At 36.6% G+C, this 14,017-nt stretch overlaps 1 protein-coding gene across 4 annotated transcripts; it reads right to left on the reverse strand.

The window, feature by feature from the left end:
* Positions 1 to 660: 660 nt before the first annotated feature.
* On the reverse strand, positions 661 to 5,412 carry LOC107804276 (protein CNGC15b-like). 4 transcript variants are annotated; one of them, XM_016628141.2, is made up of 9 exons: positions 5,303 to 5,412; positions 5,086 to 5,193; positions 4,111 to 4,217; positions 3,201 to 3,753; positions 2,899 to 3,111; positions 2,488 to 2,780; positions 2,247 to 2,358; positions 1,888 to 2,124; positions 661 to 1,640 (listed from the first exon to the last, which is right to left on the reverse strand). In XM_016628141.2, the coding sequence occupies exons 3-9, from the start codon at positions 4,137 to 4,139 to the stop codon at positions 945 to 947; spliced, it is 2,133 nt and encodes a 710-aa protein (XP_016483627.2). In that variant the 5' UTR covers positions 4,140 to 4,217; positions 5,086 to 5,193; positions 5,303 to 5,412; the 3' UTR covers positions 661 to 944. The 4 variants fall into 4 exon arrangements, with proteins under 4 accessions (XP_016483627.2, XP_075093377.1, XP_075093378.1 ...); XM_075237276.1 differs by having other exon boundaries at positions 2,488 to 2,776; positions 2,895 to 3,111; XM_075237277.1 differs by lacking the exons at positions 4,111 to 4,217; positions 5,086 to 5,193; positions 5,303 to 5,412 and adding an exon at positions 4,016 to 4,037.
* Positions 5,413 to 14,017: the final 8,605 nt, after the last annotated feature.

Below are 14,017 nucleotides of genomic sequence, written 5' to 3' on the forward strand. Positions count from 1 at the left end.
GGATAGGCGGCTACCACTGTACAACGCCACTATTCTCCACGCTTAGTTGCTTGCTCTTTACTATAGATTATGCATTGCTCTCTCTCTTGGCTTAACTCCGCTTACGGTGGATGTTAGTCTTAAGTACTCACACATTTCTACTGATTACAGGTCAATGTTGAGTGACCTTCAGATGCCACCAATCCAGCACACATTTGGGGGGGGGGGGGGAATGGTGTAGCGGGTGCTTTTGGCTTGTTTTGGGAAAGGACTACCTTTTGTGGACAATCTTGATGCTATGTTTTTGGAATACCCCCTCCCCCCCTTCCACCTTTTATGTTACCGCAATTACTTTTGGACTCAACGGGAACTGTAACACCACGTTCAGTGCCCTTGCTATAATGTACTCGTTTATGTTTGGTCAATGAAAAATGCCTATTTTTAGCAACAAAAAAAAAACTGTTAATTGTCCAATATTGGTTCCTAGAGTTAAATTAATCAATTTGGAGTCTACACTAGGTGCGAATAAAATTGTCTATTGTTGAGACACTTCATAACCTTGAAAATCTACAATTATTGCTCATAGAGGTGCACTAGGCAAAAATAAGACTTTCTTTAACACGGTGCAATTCTGCAGCGAAGCCAGAAATTTCTCTAAGAGTGTTCAAACTTGAAAGAAGTGAAAAATTCTCGAACAATTGGTGTTCAATATATATTATATACCTCTAAAACCTATTATTCTACTTATAATTTTTGGACAAAGGATGATCAATTGATCACCCCTAGGACAATATGACTTTGCCCCTGGTCTCTTACAATGTTCACAGCATTAGTTAAAGAGTTTCTGCTCTATATAAAGTTTTAACAAAGAATATAAAAGCCAATGTACATATAAAGCAGCACTTCTTACATTTCTATGCTTGTAATCTGACTTGTATACTAGTATAATATTTTGTTCTTTTAAATTACTCTTCTTCAACTGAGAAATCAGGTTCTGCAGGTTTCTGCAATGAGCTAACTGCAGTGGAATCCGAACTAGAGCGCTTGTGGTGACCCCTTCTACTTGCTGCCAATTTTGCTGCATAGACTGAAAAGCCTGATCCTGGTGCTGATGCATTTTTATCCATCTGTCCACTCACTGATTCTGTTTCATTCATTATGTTCTCTAGAGCTCTAAGCTCGGCTGCACTCTTTCGCTTTTTATATCTACGCCATGCTGCTTGAACGAAGCATGCAGCCCAAGTACGCCATTGGTGTGAGTAGAACCTGAATTTGTGCCTTAATTGTTTGCTATGTAGCCTCCGGAACTGTGATGCGACAAACTTTAAGTCCTCTGCTACAAGCGCGAATGACTCTACTTCAGAAACTGCTTTTACTGTCCTAGTGGATGATGGAAGAATCACACCTGGACGTGGATCGAGTGCCCACGTTAGCAGTTCCTCACCACAGAAGTCGCCTGGACCAATACGACAAGAATTGAAGAAACCAGTACGACCACCATTGGTGGTGTGAGAATCAAGATTCCCTCGAATTATGAAGAGCATTTCGTTGACAGGATCACCCTCGCGCACAAGACAAGTGCCTTGTGTACATAAAGCAGGTTTTAGCCTCTCACATATTGCATCCAGCATCCTTTCATCCATTTGATCAAACAGAGGAACCTATCAAATTTCACCACTGGATAAGTCAGACAGGTATACTACTACTAACATTTGCATATTCTTTTCTTTCTCGTGCTACTTTCTAGTGCATCAGGATGAACTATATTAAGTTTCCCCAATTATATCTAGTATTGCTTCAAGTATTCCAAGACCGAGTTCTTTTAACTTTCACGCATACAAATAGGAGATTACTTCTATTAGACCTCCTACTAAACAAGAAGACTAAACAATGAACTGTAGAACTCACCCTTCGAACTAAATCATAGCACAAATGGCGCTTGATATCTCTACGGAGATCTAAAGGAAGTCCTTTGAGAAGAGCTTCCTCATCGACTCCTCTTGTAGCCACCCATTTGTATTGATCATACTTCCGTACAGACTGTCTTAGTTCTTGAGGTAATTGCCTATGATGCATCCATTGTTCTGTGTCAGTTCTCCTGATTCTCCATTCCTCTAATCTTACAGTTGTTGATTGGAGATAAGTCTGCCAATGGAAGTCAGTGAGTATATATTACCAACAAACAGACACAAGTCATGTTACAGCCCATAGGATTTGAAGACTATCTCAAATTTAAAATGCAGTAAGATGTACAGGAGCAGACTTACTTGCATATTTCCAATCAGCAATGCGAACAGAACTAGGCCGAGGGTTGCAATTATGATGGCAAAACCTATTTCTCCGACGTAAGTGCTTGTTGCAAGATTTTGTCCCAGAGAACTGCGTATCAAACAACATAAAAATGAAGTCAAGATTTATATATATATAAGGTTATAATGATAAGGCGTTTGAAGTGCCTTATATATATATATATAAGGTTATAATGATAAGGCGTTTGAAGTGCCTTACCTTAGATTCTTCAAGCCCCACCACAGGCAGTAGAAGTATTTGTTGAAAAATGGAGCAGTCGTCACATTAGCTGTCACGGAATCACTGTAAATACCAAAGGGGTAATCACTAGTATTAGGATTGCATTGTTTTGTAATATTGCTGGACTGGAACCATGCATTTCTTTGTGGATCCTTAACCCTCCAGCAGTCAAAATATCCAAAATCGCAAGATCGCTCCTCAAAACTGCAAGCATGTCTCCAGCAGGCTTCTTGCCTCTCAATTGATAGAAGGTACCAACAAGCTCCTCCTACCTATATTCACAGCAAAAATTCATTAACTTATACACTAAAAACTACTACTGTTATTACTGTGCTCGCACTTTAGCACTACAGTAACGAAAGAAGAAGAAAAACCACTGAAACCACTTACATGGCTGGCTAACATGTAAAGCATCAAGTTGTAAGCAGCTCCAGCCCATGCTGTTTCAGTAACAACACCAGTAGTCTTTACAATTTGTGACGACAGTGGAAATATGAGATAAAGTCTGGGAAGGTACTGAAAAATGATAATGAATCTAAGGACATTCTTCGTGTTGGCCATTGTCGAGCCACTTAAATTAGGGATAATGGCCCATATTAATACCTGAAAAACATGGATAGTAATCAATTCATTAGTATTTTCAACTTTATTCCACTATGGACGATAACAACCCAAATTTCCAGTTGACAGACCTGTGGTAAAGGCAGGGCAGCAATGATATCGATCCAGAAACCTTTTTTAAAGTATCTGTGACCGATCTTTGAAGAATCTATAACAAGCTCTCCTCTCCCAAATACTCGAGAAGATGGAGCAACATAAGCAGTTCTAAACCGAACATATATCTGAATCATATAAAAGACATCAGCTATTGATCTAATAACTGTAAGGACAACTTCCAGATTAGTTCCTATATCAATGCAGACTTTATCTTGGACCACCGGCAAGTAAAAGAATAGAGGGTCCACGAATAAAGCGACTAAACAAGCTACTAAGAAAATCTTGTTCCATCTACGAATTGTTGGTCCACGAGGATCCAGTATCTTTTTCTTCACTCTTTCATAGTCTTCTGAGAATACCCTCGATAATACTTTAGCCTTCAGGGATTTTCCTGTAGTTATATCCTCTTTTTCATTCTTTCTACTAGCCAGCTCTGGTAATCGCGATCCGTCAATCTTGTACTTCACTTTAATCAAATTATCTCCATTTATTGTTGCATACTTTGTTGTATCAAGATCATCTTGAAATCTGAAATTCGAAAGGTAACTATATAACATATTTGATTACAATATCACCCCACCTAATATTGTCTACAAAAATGAACATATTAGCTAGCAAATGAAAGAACAAAAAGGGCAGCCCGGTGCACTAAACTCCCGCTATGCGTGGGGTCCGGGGAAAGGCCGGACCACGAGGGTCTATTGTACGCAGCCTTTACCCTACATTTCTGCAAGAGGCTATTTCTACGGCTCGAACCAATGACCTCTTGGTCGCATGGCGGCAATTTTACCTGTTACGCCAAGGCTCTCCTTCTAAATGAAGGAATACACACAGGAAAAATTCATATACTAAATAACATAATGCAAGAAGCCAAAGTGGACTGACCTTACGGATCTGGAATTACCATAAGCCATGATACTGACTAAAAAATCAATCTCCTCAGAGCTTCAATTATAGATTTTCATATGTGGAACATAACAAAAAGAGAAGGCCTGTGATTTTCACGGACAAATAATCAGAAAATGACTCCTAATGAATTAGAAGCCACCAAAATAAAGAGAACTAGCTGTTCTTTCTTTCAATAGAAATCATGTGAAGAACTGAAAAGTTGAATACAAAATTACAAGTAAAGTAGTTAAGATTCTATTTTCTCAATTTTAAACTTAAAGTTCAAGTCAAACTTGTGACCAGGTCTTCAAATCTCACTATTTTTTTTATTTAGTCAATTAAATTCCAAACCCTTCAGAAAAATAAAATCTTTGATTTCTCAGTCCAGTGGTGGAAGAACCAGTCAACACTTAAAACCAGCCACGGCCCTAACTGCATCAAATTCCAACTATGCCATGCCCCAACATTAAAAATTAATAATAATAAATCAGACCCTTATAAATCAAAAAAGTAAATTTATGTTGAACAAACAGAGCTCAAAAAAGAACAAAGACTTAAAAAGGGCAGCCCGGTGCACTAAGCTCCCGCTATGTGCGGGTCTGGCGAAGGGCTCGACCACAAGGTTCTATTGTACGCAATCTTATCCTTGCATTTCTGCAAGAGTCTCGAACCCATGACATCTTAGTCACATTGCAGTAATTTTACGAGTTACACCAAAGCTCACTTCAGAACAAAGAAGTAAAGCAAAATAATAATCAGACCCTTACAACAACAATAACAATAACTTAGCCTCAATCCCGAACAAGTTATGATTGGCTATACTCATTTTTCATGTCGGTCCATTTAAGTCAATCTCCGCCCAATATAAATCAGACCCTTGTAAATCAAAATTACACAGTAGAAGAAAAAAAATGCTGATGAAAATAACTACTACTAGCACCCGTTGATACTATGGGAAAGAAAGCAACTAACCATCAAATTTGAGGAGCAAAATGCAGTACAAATATGAAGCTCAAAATCAAATCTTTTAATATACCCTCAGCACCCTTTTCTTTGCTTTGCTGATTTCTATTTGTTTTCCTTAATATTCCCAGAGAAAATCAGAAACCCAATACAGTAAGCAAAGCCCAGAAAAGGAAAAGAAACAAACTTTTTGATAAATTAAGAAGAAAGAGAAAAAGGGACAAACTGAAATTATGGATATTGCTATATTTTGGAGGGAAAAGAAGACAATATATCTCTTTAGTCTCTTCTCTTGCTATTTGCTGCCACCCCCAGTTGCAGAAATATAGGAGCGGCAGAGTTTCAGTTACAAAAATGGAACTTATATACTCAATTTTTATACCTTTCTTTTTAATTTTTTTTTTATGATGTTAACCATGTCTTATTATTTGTCTTGTTATATATGAATTAAATGTATAGAGGTGGAGCCCTTAAATTATCACCAAACGTATAGCTTGTTTATTTACTGGGCTCGCAGTTAAATATTTTTATACATTTAATAAATTTTTTAATATCAATATAAGGTCTAAGCAAAAGCTACTGGGTTTGTCCAAGCTTATGTCTACTTCTCTGCCTTTGAAATGTATGATTATAAAAGCTTCTCATTAAAAATAAAATGAGAAGTGTAAAATTAATTATTTTTATGTTAAGAGTGTATTATTCTTTTAGAAACGAATGAATAAGAAAGTATTACGTTAAATTAAAACGTAAAAAATCAATTAAAGTGCACAAGAACGGTATTTTGTTTCCTTTTCTAGTTGAACTGCAGAATAGCATCGGCAAGAAAAAGACAAGACCGGGTATGAAAAAATCTTTGATAGGGAATGCTTCTCACCTCCCGAATGCGGCCCTACGTGACACGAATTCAAATATAATCGTCCAATGCGAATACCGGGCACCGAATGAAAAACAAAAAAAAAAGACAAGACATAATAGTGTGAAATGAATATATCCGGGCCAGAAAAAGTACACAATTGGCTGGAGTATGGATTTTGTATTTCTTTTACCTTTTTATTAAAAATATTTTCCTTAATTGTTGTAAAGATCCAAGGAGTTGACTAACTGGATAGAGTCACGTGGCACTGTGACATATGCTGCTACTTCTCACTTTTTTACTTACTACTTGGAATTTTTTATTTTTTTACCGGAAAGGCCTGCATCAGACAAAAAAAAGGAGAGAAATGTGTGATGAAAAGCAAAGCTGCATATATGTTTGAAAAGGCATAATAAATCGATAGCCCTTAACGTTATCCACGCTTTTCACTTAAGCCTCAATTTTTTTTAAGATTAAGGTCGTCTGAATTTGAATACACACCTAAATATAAAGATATGTATTAAGATTAAGATATCTGAATCTGAATACGTATCTGAATATATTAAGATGTGAATTAAAATCTGAATACTAAATAATTAAGATTGTTTGATTTTTAACATCTGAATATATAAAATTTATCTTTATTTAAAAGTTAATAAATATAAAATTCAAACGAAATACTAACTAATCTAATATTCTATCAATAAAATATATATTTTTTTAAAATATAATAGTTGTTGATGGTGATGGCTAACGGGTGAATGCCGACTAGAGGCAGTGGTTGATGATAGTTTTGGTTGATGATGGTGGCTCATGCTAGTAGCTAGTAGTGATTGGTAGTAGTAGCGATTATGATTGAGGATGGTGGTGGTGGATGATGATAGTTAATAATGGCGGGTAGTGGTAGTAGTTGTGATTAAGGAAGGTGATGGGTGGGTGGTGGAAGATTATAATGATGGGTAGTGTCGGTTGTGGTTGTTAATGGTGATGGGGTAGTTAGTTGTGGTAGTTGAGGTGGATGAGTGTTGATTGTGGGTGAGAATGATGGTGGTCGGAGTGGTGGTGATGGTCGATAATGGTGGCGGCTATGATTGAGGATGATGTGGCGTCGTGGTGGTGGTGGTTGAGTATGGTGGTGGTGGCATGATGGTAGTTGATAATGATAGGCGGTGGCGGCAGTTAATAATGAATATGTGATAGCATCTTAATGAAATTAAGTCTTTATTATAGATCTTAATCATACAGACCCATTAAGTGGTTGTGAATTAAAAAAAACAAACACACTTAATGATTAAGATCTGAATAATCAAGATTCAAACTTTAAAAACAAACGCACTTAATATTTGAGATCTGAATGATTAAGATTCAGACCTCCATTAAGTGCAAACAAATGAGGCCTTAGACACTCTATCTTAAGTCCGTTCCATTTGAACACTTCAACCACATCTCATATGCACCATTTAGACACAAAATTAATAGGCAGCCAAACACAAAAGATATGTGAAATTCACATGCCAGAGTGACGAATAAGACAAGGACACATGGATTAAACTTAAACAAATTAAAATATAAAAAACCTACCCCCACCCCTTGGTCATCTTCCCCAACGATCCCCCTCCTTCCGCCCTTTTTCGACGACGCCTTTACTTTATTTTCACAAAACTCTCCACCTTCTTCGTTTTCTTCCTCATATCTGATGTGAAACGAGAAAGCAAGAAATGCTTTTAGATCTGATAAAAACCCCTCAAATCTAAAATGACTTTGCAAAAATTTCATATCGGAAATGAACTTTTTCGGCCAAAAAACTTTCACATCGTTGGAAATTTTGTAAGTTGCATATCCTTAAAGTTGCCTCTAAAAACCAAAAACCTTTGTAACCATGAGTAACCTTTATAAGTTGCAGATCTCCTTTTCCATCATTCATTCTCTCTTCTCTCAGCTTGCCGGAAAGTTCTCCATCGTGTTTGTCGGACTAAGTAGGCTAGGAGGAATAGAAGAAGGGGGTGAGTTGAGGAGGTGATTATATCGATGGAGATAGCATGGTGTAAACAATGAAATATTAAAAGAAACATTTACTGGAAAGTATTTCCGATAAAAACTATTCATTTTCCAGTAAGAAAGATGAGGAGCTTGTTTTTTGGACCATTTCACGCGCCTGAAAAATGTGAGGAACACTTGCCTTGTCATATTAGCCTTTTGTGTAAATGGAACATATGAGATGCGGTTGGAGTGTTCAAATAGAATGGACTTAAGATAGAGTATCTAAGTAAAAAGTGTGGACAACTTTAAGGGTTGTCGGTGTATTCTGCCTATTGAAAATGTTCTTTTTACGATATTAATGAATTTATTACAACAATAATAACAAAACCTAGTATAATCATACAAGATAAGGTCTGAGGAGGGTAGTGTATGTTAGGTGTTTGTCCTGATTTTCTTACCATATTTAATTTTCCTATCTTTTGAAGGAAAGAGAAACATAATACCATAATTGGATTTTCCTTCTTTTAGAAGGAAATTATATATCTCTCATGTTTGGATAGTCCCTTTCTTAGAGGAAAAGGTTTGGACTTCTATAAATTGATGATCCTTCCTTCTCATTCAGTAGCATCCACAATGTAGTCATAAGGGTTTTGTGAGTCTTATTTAGGGGGGATAACTTTTCGGGACAAATATTAGTGTGTCACTTGTGTTTTCCTCTTTGTGAGGTTGTTCTCTCGATATTTTGTACTCTCTTTTATATAGCGGATTGCTCATCTTCATCTGTGGGTATATTCAATTGACTGAACCATGTTACATATTTGTGTGTCTTTTGGTATATTTCTCTTTTGTTGTCTGATTTATCGTTGTTCAAGATTTGCTTACTAGTTTTCGCATGATGCCTGATTATTTTGATCCTAACAGTGTGTACCCAGACCTTACCCCTGCCTTGTGAAGGTATAAAGATAATTTTCGATAAACGTTCGTCTCAAGAAAAGATGAAAAAGAAGCAAAAATAACAAGCAATAACAACAACAAGGTAAGATAATAAAATAACTTAAGTGAAAGAAACCACATATAATAAAAGAAATATGCGGATTAGAAAATACGAAAATAAAAGATTAATACTAATACTAATACTGCCAGCATGAAAAATAGACAAACATGCCTACCTGCTAACCTTCATATCCTAATTCGTCACATCTATACCCTTCTATCAAGGTTCATGTTCTCATTAAGTTGAAGTTGTGTCATACTCTGACTATCAAATTAGTGTATTTTTATCATATAAATGCTTATCAAAAGATTTACTAATAATTACTTAATAAATGATCTAATTGAGTAAATAGTTTTTAAGTTATATGGCTTAAACTCTTGTTTTATTAGTGAATTATTTCACTTGTCTTTTCCTTAGCTTCTTTTTGTTCTTTCATTTTTGGTTTTCCAAAAGAAATTTTCTCCTTATTTGTTTAACTTTGCCACAATTGTACGGATGATTGGGTTTGTCGAACTCTAGGGGAAACATAATGTTCCTTGATTAGCAACAAATGGAATCTAACTCCTCACTAATTTGCTTAGGCATTAAACTTTTAACTCATTCTTAAGCCCAAATTGCATGTAGAGGTAAGGATTTAAAATTGTTTGATAAGAGTGAAGCTTGATTAGTGGATCACTGAAACTTAAATATTAAAAAACATTAAGTTATTCCATATGAATTTTGTCACTGAATTTGAGACTTAATTGTCTCTTTACATTAGTAGATCTGTACTTAGACGTACATCCAAGTACCTAAATATGTGTATCTTTAATTTTTCATATGTATTCAAGTTTAAAACAACAATAAATGTAGTGTAATCTCACAAGTAAGGATCTGGAAAAGATAGTGTGTACACAGTCTTACCCCTACCTTATTCAGTTAGAGACTTTATTTTCGGTAGACCCTCGACTCCAAACAAACATGCGAAACACGATAGTATACAGAAGAAATGCAATTGTATAAGTTGTTATTAAGTTTAGAATGCGTAATGTAAAAGCAGAAAATATTCTTCACTTAATTTTTTCTGCTTTATCACGATTCGTGATCCACATTGTGTTAAAAAAATTTAAAAGGAGGGTAGGAATTAGTTTTGTGTGAGAATCAGTAAACCAACAGGGAGAATATTATGTCCCCAAAAAATTTGAAATTTGCACCTTTAAATGAGTAAAATACCATTAAGAACATTAAGCCCCTTTTTTAGGGTTGAAAAATTGACTAATTAGCACTAACAACAATAATTGCATTATTCCCTTTTGTCCGTGTGTCCAGAAGAATGAAAATTCCACCTCTCACCTCAAACTTTATTAAGAATTTTTATTTTTTGAAGAAAAGAAAAAAGTGAAAAAGAAACAAAAGCATCCAACTGGATAGTTTGACAATAGGGCTAAAGGGAGTTCAATCATTGGCCTAATTTTCTTTGGCTTAGCCGCTTAGGTCACAATTGTCAAAGGTTATATTTTGGTAAAGATTGAAGTTTGTAACAGGTGAGAATGAGTAGAACTGAATAGTGATTAGTGACTATGACTTTTGAAAAAATCAGTTGTGACTCATAAGGACAACCTTTCTCTCCGTACCTTAATTCCATATTCCAGCTAATAATGTTTTTGTTTCTCACCTGGTCCACTTTGGGCCCCAATTAATGTGCATTTGCGTCGCATGAGGCTTATTAAAGGGCAAAACAATCGTAACGATCTGACTGGTCGTTTTGTTTTCTAGAACCTCGTTTCTCTAAAAAAGATTTTTCGTACTTACTTTTACTGATTTATGACTTGCGAGGATGGTTGGTTCGGAATTTGGAAGAGTTGGATTGAAATCGGAACACTTGGTTCCTTAAGGTTGGCTTAAAAGGCAAATTTGACTTCGGTCAACGTTTTGAGTAAACGACCTCAGAATCAGGATTTGAAGGTTCCAACAGGTTCGTATGATAATTTCGAACTTGGGCGTATGTTCGGATCGGATTTTGGATGACCCGGGAGCGTTTCGGCGCCTAATAGTGAAAGTTGATTCCTTAAGGATTTTGAAGTTCTTAAATATTTGGTTTGGAACGGGTTTTTGGATTATCGAAGTTCGAACGGAATTCCGAGATCGTGAATAGCTCCTATTGTCATTTAAAACTTGTACGCAAAATTTGGTGTCAATCCGAGTAGTATAAGCGTGTTTCGTTACATTGGAGGTAGATTGAAGAACTTGAAGTTCATAAGTTTGATTCAATTGGTTTTAGGGGGTGATTCTTAGATTTAGCATTGTTTTGGACATTCCGAATGTTCGAGCAAGTCCGTTTTATGATTTCAAACTTGTCGGTATGTTGGGGGGGGGGATCTCGGAGGCCCCGAGCGTCAATCGGACGAGGCTCGAGTTGAGTTAGAAAATTTTAGAAGGAGCTGAAGCTCCAGTTCTGTCATAACCGCACCTGCGGTTGGCCAGCCGCAGGTGTGAGACCGCAGAAGTGGCCTATCCATCGCAGGTGTGGCCCAAGGGGAGGAGCTTAGGAACTGCAGATGCTGCCCCTCTTCCGCAGAAGCGGTCGCCAGACCGCAAATGCGGCCCCAGCTAGCCTGGCCCAATTCCGCAGATGCGGACCTTACCTCGCAGAAGTGAGACCGCAGATGCGGTCCCCTCACCGCAGGCGCAGTAATCACTGAAGGCAGTGCCTTCATTTAATACGGGAAATGTGTCATTTTTGACACATTTCATTCATTTCTTGGGCGATTTGGGAGCTTCCAAAGGGGGATTTCAGCCTAGCATTGTGAGGTAAGTTATTTTTTCTTAATATAGGTTTAATACATAGTTTTGGGGTAGATTACTCCATGTAAATTAATGAAGATTGTGGGTTTAGATAAAAAGAAGATTTAACCACGAAATTCGTTTCTTGATCCTTAGGTTATGGGTAACAACTTTATTCAAAAATATTTGGAATCCGGCCATGTGAGCCTCGGGATGAATTTTAGGGACCTTACATTTAGGGTTGGAAAATTACTTTAATAGTTAGAATATGAACTCTTGAGCATGTATTGACTAGTTCTTACCTCGTTTGAATAGTTTTGGATAGTTTGGCTCCGTATTGAGGGTTTGAGCGCATTATTGAATTTGGAAGTAAGCTTTGGAGCAAGGTGAGTCTCCTTTCTAACCTCGTAAGAGGGAAATAACCCCCTAGTCGCATTAAATAAATGCATGTGACTATCTGTGGGCGCTACGTATATACGAGGTGACGAGAGTCTGTACATAACTACTATTATGCTAATTGTCCGGGTAATTTAGGACCCATATCATGCCATACTTGCAAATGCTTACGTCATTGCTTGCTACTAAGATCACTTAGGCCATGCTAGAAACTTGTAAATAAATATAGACGGATATGCTCACTTACTTGAGAACTTGTATGAGATTATTTGACTATAAATGAGCAATGTATGCTTACTTGATAATAAATTGTTATTTGTGGATTGGGGCGATCGCCTCGGTAGAAATAAATGCATATATGATTTGCGCCATTCGACCCTCTGGCAGTGCACAGTTTATTATTATGTCGGACCGGACCGTACGACCTCGGCATAATGTGCGCATGTTATTTATGTGGAACTCCTTCGTGATATACTCTGCTTAAATGCTTTGAAATGTACTTATTACATGACATGACTAAAATTCATATATTGTTAAGAAGTAATATCCTATTTCTCTTTGTTTTGGGACTGTCATCATATTTATACTATTCATGCTTAGCATAACACTTAAATATTATTGATATTGACCTTAGTAAGTGTCAAGTCGACCCATCGTCACTACTTCTTCGAGGTTAGACTGGATACTTGCTGAGTACATGTTGTTTATGAGTCATACTACGCTTCTGTACTTAACTGTACAGGATCTGAGGCAGGTACATCTAGCTACCCATCCGGCACGCATACCTGATTCTTGATCGAGATCTCATGGTGAACTACCCCTTCTGAGCCGTTCAGCAGCATGCCGGAGTCTCTTCTTTGGTTTATTGTTATTTACTGTCTATTCTATTTCAGGCAGTAGGATAGTGATATTTTTGTACATTCTACTAGTTGCCCTAGTACTTGTAACACTAGTTCCTGACACACACATTGTACACTATTATTTTGGGATGTATTTCTATTATTATGAACTTGTTAATTATCGACTGTTTAAAAGTTTAAAAATTAAGAAAATATTGGGATTGTTTTGGTAAAATAAATGAGAACTTACTAGTTGATTAGGGTTGGCTTGTCTGACAACGGTGTTGGGCGCCATCACGACCTATAATGGAATTTGAGTCGTGACAACAGCACTTGTCGGGATTTTTTTTATTCACTAGACTCAAACTCGAAACCTCTAGTTAAGAGTGAAGAAATCCTATTTATCCTACCATTATTCGGGTTCGAACACAAGACATCTGATTAAGGATGAAAAGATCTTATTCATCATACCATTATTTGTGGTGAAAATGCAACCTATCAGGATATTTTTTCTATTCCCAAGGCTCGAAACCGTGACATCTAGTTAAGGGTGTAGAGAGCTTATTCATCTGATCATTAGTCGGAGTGGTTAGCTAATAATTATTAGTATATAAATAAGAAACGTGTCTTCCGAAAATAGCCTCTCTATCTTCTTCAGGTAGGGGCAAGGTCAACGTACACTCTACTATCCCAAAATCATGTGATAAGTTATGTGCCTTTTTGTATTTTGATGATCTAATAAACTTCATATGAGAACTAGATTGGGAACCTGTTGCACATCTTCAAAGTGCTCAAAAACAACAAGTCATATGTCTGGCACAAGTTCCAACATATTCACTCAAATAAATAGTAGAGGGAACAAATATCTATTAGTTCCTCTGGCCACAATACAAGTCAACTCCCTACAACTGTTAAAGTTGTTGCATTGTTTCTCTGCACACGCAACAGTGTAGCAGTCACTTTATAGAGCATGCCTTGTACCGGATAATTTCATACATCATCCCAATGACCTCATATATATATATATATATATATATATATATATATATATATATATATATATATATATATATATATATATATAAGGCAAGGGAAAACACACACTTGCAAATCGTA

The sequence above is a fragment of the Nicotiana tabacum genome, chromosome 18 (assembly GCF_000715075.1).
Source record: "Nicotiana tabacum cultivar K326 chromosome 18, ASM71507v2, whole genome shotgun sequence".
In the NCBI taxonomy this organism is placed as follows: Eukaryota; Viridiplantae; Streptophyta; class Magnoliopsida; order Solanales; family Solanaceae; genus Nicotiana; species Nicotiana tabacum.

Bases quoted from the DNA above. Each gene is read 5' to 3' on its own strand.
- LOC107804276 (XM_016628141.2), bottom strand. From the start codon at position 4,139: ATGGCTTATGGTAATTCCAGATCCGTAAG. The intron at 3,754-4,110 runs GTCAGTCCACTT...TTCGAATTTCAG, and splicing joins GGTAATTCCAGATCCGTAAG to ATTTCAAGATGATCTTGATA. The intron at 1,641-1,887 runs GTGAGTTCTACA...GAAATTTGATAG, and splicing joins GCTATGATTTAGTTCGAAGG to GTTCCTCTGTTTGATCAAAT.